A 4,691-nucleotide genomic window follows, 5' to 3' on the forward strand; every position below is an offset into this window, starting at 1 on the left:
ATGAAACCTGAATGTCGGTTGGAAGTCGTAAAAAGACACAAGCTGTGTTTCAATTGTTTATTAGGTGGGCACGGGGCTAGCAAATGCTTCAAACAATCCATTTGTTCAGTTCCTGGATGTGGTTTAAAGCATACAAAATTCATCCACGTCCCGGCAAAGGACTCTCAGGGTAATGGGGGCGTAGTTGAAAATTCGGAGTGTCAAGAATCAAGTGTGGTCATATATACTCGATCGAAGATTTATCGACCCATTTTACCAGTTGTCGTGGATAATAAACTTAAGGTCACGGCGTTGTTAGATAGTGGATCAGACACTACTTTCGTCACGGAAAGGGTGGCCCTCGAGTTGGGTCTGAAAGGAGACCTTAAGGAGTACACCATGAGTACAGTAGGGGGGACCATTGAAACTCAATCAAAGGTAGTATCCCTTAGCCTTACGTCACCGGATGGTAGACGAGAGGCCAGCGTTACAAATGTCATGGTCGTCCCGAGAGTGCCTGCTAGGCAACCACCTGTCAAAATTGAGATTGATAAATTCCCCTACTTAAAGGGCATACCTTTGAATACTAGTCAAGCATCTGAGCCAGACATTTTGATAGGCATGGACAACGCTTGGCTCCTAAAGCCATTGGAGGTCAGAGGGGGCTCAGGCGGGAATAAGCACCAACCTTATGCTACGCGGACCTACTTTGGATGGTCTGTAAATGGCCCAATTGGTACGGGTAAGTCATATAATGTCGGCTCGTGCTTTGCAAGCTCGATCGAAGCAGATATTGAGTGTTTGTGGATGATGGAAAATGAATGTGAAGATAGGGCACCATCTCAGAATGACCAGAAGGTTATCAACCTTTGGGATAAGGAAACACGATACGAAGATGGGCATTATGTACTGCCAATACCTTGGCGAGGTGAGCCAAACTTGCCCAATAATCGTGACGTCGCCGAGAGACGATTAAGAAGTTTGCACAAAAGGTTGGTGAAATCCGGCATATTGAATGTATACTCTGAGAATATTTCAGATTTGCTAAAGAAGGGGTATGCAGAGTATGTTCCCGAGGTTGATTTAAAGAGAGATGACGGTAAAGTGTGGTACCTACCGCATCATGCCGTTACGAGCGAAACCAAACCAGGTAAGGTGAGGGTCAGTCTGAACAGTCAGTGCCTACAGGGCCCAGACCTGAATAAGTTGATTCACGTGTTACTCAGGTTTCGCCAATATCATTACGCCATCACGGCCGACATTGAGGCTATGTATCACCAAGTCAAAATTCCCATTAGCGATAGAGACGCTTTAAGGTTCCTATGGTATGTTAGCGATGAAATAAGAGAGTTAAGAATGACCTCGCATCCCTTTGGCGGAATATGGTGCGCTAGTAGTAGCACCTATGCCTTGCGGAAGGCTGTAGAAGACATGCAACCTTGTGAGGAAGTAAAAGACACGCTACTCCGGTCATTTTACGTTGACGATATGTTGAAGTCCGTAGCGTCACCTGAAGAGACAATTAAGGTAATTGAAGATACTAGAAGTGTCCTCAGACACGGAGGGTTTAACTTAACCAAATTCATGATTAATGACGTCAAATTGCTAGAGAGCATCAGTGAGCAAGACAGGGCTAAGGAAGCAAAGGAATTGACATCAAATGTGCATAGCAAAGTGCTTGGGATTAAATGGGACGTCGAGAACGACTTTCTTTTTCGTTAGTAAGGGTGTTCAAACACAGAATGTGACTAGACGAGTTATGTTGAGTCAACTTGCTTCGACTTACGATCCTTTAGGTTTAGTTTTGCCAATCATTGTTCCAGCCAAGATTTTGTTCCAGGAGGCGACTAGGCTTAAGATGTCTTGGGACGAAAATATTCCTATATCTTTGTGTCAGAAGTGGTTGAAATGGATAGCTTCACTATATGAAATCTCGAGACTTCGCTTCCCTAGATGTGTTTTGCCTTTAGAGTGGAATGGTTGTACTTCAGAATTACATCATTTTTGTGATGCAAGTGAGGTTGCATTTGGTGCTTGCACTTATATCAGGACAATCGATCAAGATGGGAAAGTACACGTAGCTCTGCTAGCCAGTAAAGCGAGAGTAGCTCCCATCAAAGGAGTTACTATACCAAGATTGGAAATTTCGGCTGCCGTTGAAGCAGCCAAATTAGATGTTGTTAGAAGAGAGTTGGATATCCCCTTGCTCAAATCTAACTTCTGGTCTGACAGTACTATAGCTCTGGCATATATACAGAACGAGACAAGAAGGTTCAAGACCTTTGTGGCGAATCGTGTCACACTCATTAGACAGGTTTCAGAGGCTAATCAGTGGCATGTTAGTGGTGATGAGAATCCTGCAGATGTACTATCTCGGGGATGCTTTGTAGACAATTTGCCAGCTTCTTGGTTTAATGGTCCTCCCTTCTTGTCGAATTACAAGTGTGCATGGCCAGCACAAGATGATCTCGTAGGGTACCTTCAAGATGAAGACCCGGAGGTGAGGCGTGAGGTATATCCCACGAGTATCGTACAGACGTGTCAGTCGGGCGTCACCCAACACCCGATCGATACGCTGATTGAGCACTATTCAAGCCTTTACAGATTAAAGAAGGCCGTTGGTTGGTGGTTAAGGCTAATACAATTTCTTAAGAAGAAGATTCCGCAAAATTCACCACGTGCTTATTTTCATGAAACCAAGAACATTGAAGCGGGGAAAACTGTGTTAAAGTCCAGTTCAATATATAAACTGTCTCCTATTCTTATAGATGGTCTGTTAGTAGTTGGTGGTAGACTCAAGCATGCAGCATTGAATGGGAAAGCTATAAATCCTGTGATCCTCCCTCATAACCACAGGTTGTCTACATTAATTTACGTGATTGCCATAATTCCTCTCACGTAGGAGTGGAATGGACACTCGGTCGGGTGCGTAAGAAATTCTGGATCATACGGGGTAGAAAATTGGTGAAACGCGTCAAAATGGATTGTATAGTTTGCAAGAGATTATACGGGGCCCCCATGAACTAGAGAATGTCTGACCTCCCTCCCGAGTGGTGTGAACCCGGGGGGCCAGCCTTTAGGTACGTAGGAGTAGACCTGTTTGGACCCTTCCATGTTAAAGTCGGGAGATCAGAAATGAAACGTTGCGGGTGTCTGTACACGTGTTTTACTACGAGAGCTATTCACATTGAGAAGCTTGATAGCTTACATACTGACGCATTCATCAATGGTTTCGTACGCTTCACAGCGAGGCGAGGTTACCCCAGTAATGTGTGGTCAGACAATGGTACTAACCTAGTAGGAGCGAGGGCTGAATTAGCACGCAGTGTACGAGATCTGGACCGATCGTTGATCGTAAGGGAAACACGTCGACGTGACGTTGAGTGGTCGTTCAACCCGCCTTCCGCGTCACATCACGGTGGCGTTTGGGAACGCATGATAAGGTCTGTACGCAAGGTACTGTTCGCTTTGGTCATCAAAAGCCCCAGGATGACTGATGATGTTTTGAAAACCCTTTTTTGCGAAGCGGAAAGTATAGTCAACAGTCGGCCACTTACCAAATGCAGTGATGATGCAAGTGATGAGAGTCCGCTGACTCCCAATCATCTGTTACTCCTCCAAGGAAACTCCCCACTATCTTGGGGAGCCTTTCACGATGCCGATCCTTACCGCAAACATTGGCGTCACGTGCAACATTTAGCTAAACAATTTTGGAAAAGGTGGGTTAGTGAATACCTAGTGGAGTTGCAAAGAAGGCAGAAGTGGAATTCTGAAAGCCCGAATCTTTCAGTCGGGGATTTAGTGCTTATAATGAATGAAAATTCGCCCCGCGGTTCTTGGCCACTGGGGAGTCCAGGAAGTGCGGGTGAGCAGGGACGGATTGGTCCGTAGTGCCCGTTTGAAAACTCAATTCAGTGAGCTCACCCGACCCATTACAAAACTTGTATTCCTTGAAGGTTCTATGTAAATGTATTGTGTTCTGTCATAGATATATGTATGTGATTTTTTTTTCTTTTGAATCGTAAGATTCAAGGTGGGGGAGTGTTACGTCCATAGACGTAAATTTGTGTTACTGCTTTCATTGTATAAAAATCAGGAGTGGAATAAATAATTTGTATTGTACGTCCGTTAATGTCACGGTATAATTTGTGCATTGTACGTCCGTCAATTAGTGTCACGGTACGATCAGTTGTACAATTTCCCCCCGTCACCGGCATCGACTTGGTCGAGTGTGGGAGAAGTTGTGGGTAGATGGTGTGTGGGGGCCAGCATGTCAAGGTCGTCTTCTCTCTAACTGGCATTAGTCAGAGTCGCCCAATGTGTGGGTTATACGCTGTTAGAGGGAGGGACAAGTCACGTATAATGTCGCAATCCTCCACTTCACCACTGTAATGTCAAACGAGTCAACGGACGTAGGGATCGGAGACGCACAAGTCGGTGAGTTGATGTGATGTCATTTCTTTGTGAAATTTTGTGATTATGTACTTGATGTCAAATTTATGTGAGAGTTACGACTCTACGTATTGATTAATACTTGTGTATTTTCTGTTATTAATTGGCATTTATGTATTATTGTAATGTTGTACAAATTTCTTGACAATAAAAACATTCTTTTTAGAATGACCTGCAGTCAGCGTCCATTCGTAGCTCCATTTATTCCCTACGTATCATAAGAAGACAATAATTTGCCGACAATACCCTACATATATATA

The 4,691-nt window shown here is 44.3% G+C and overlaps 2 protein-coding genes across 2 annotated transcripts; both read left to right on the forward strand.

Moving 5' to 3' along the window:
- LOC143018702 (uncharacterized) lies at positions 1 to 1,701 on the forward strand. Its single transcript, XM_076174288.1, has one exon. It carries the CDS (start codon positions 1 to 3, stop codon positions 1,699 to 1,701), a length of 1,701 nt encoding a protein of 566 aa, XP_076030403.1.
- A 37-nt stretch (positions 1,702 to 1,738) lies between these two features.
- Positions 1,739 to 3,870, forward strand: LOC143018703 (uncharacterized). Its single transcript, XM_076174289.1, has 2 exons — positions 1,739 to 2,768; positions 3,227 to 3,870. The coding sequence occupies exons 1-2, from the start codon at positions 1,739 to 1,741 to the stop codon at positions 3,868 to 3,870; spliced, it is 1,674 nt and encodes a 557-aa protein (XP_076030404.1).
- Positions 3,871 to 4,691: the final 821 nt, after the last annotated feature.

This window comes from Oratosquilla oratoria, chromosome 35 (genome assembly GCF_046742065.1).
Source record: "Oratosquilla oratoria isolate Oo_2021 chromosome 35, ASM4674206v1, whole genome shotgun sequence".
Lineage (NCBI taxonomy): Eukaryota > Metazoa > Arthropoda > Malacostraca > Stomatopoda > Squillidae > Oratosquilla > Oratosquilla oratoria.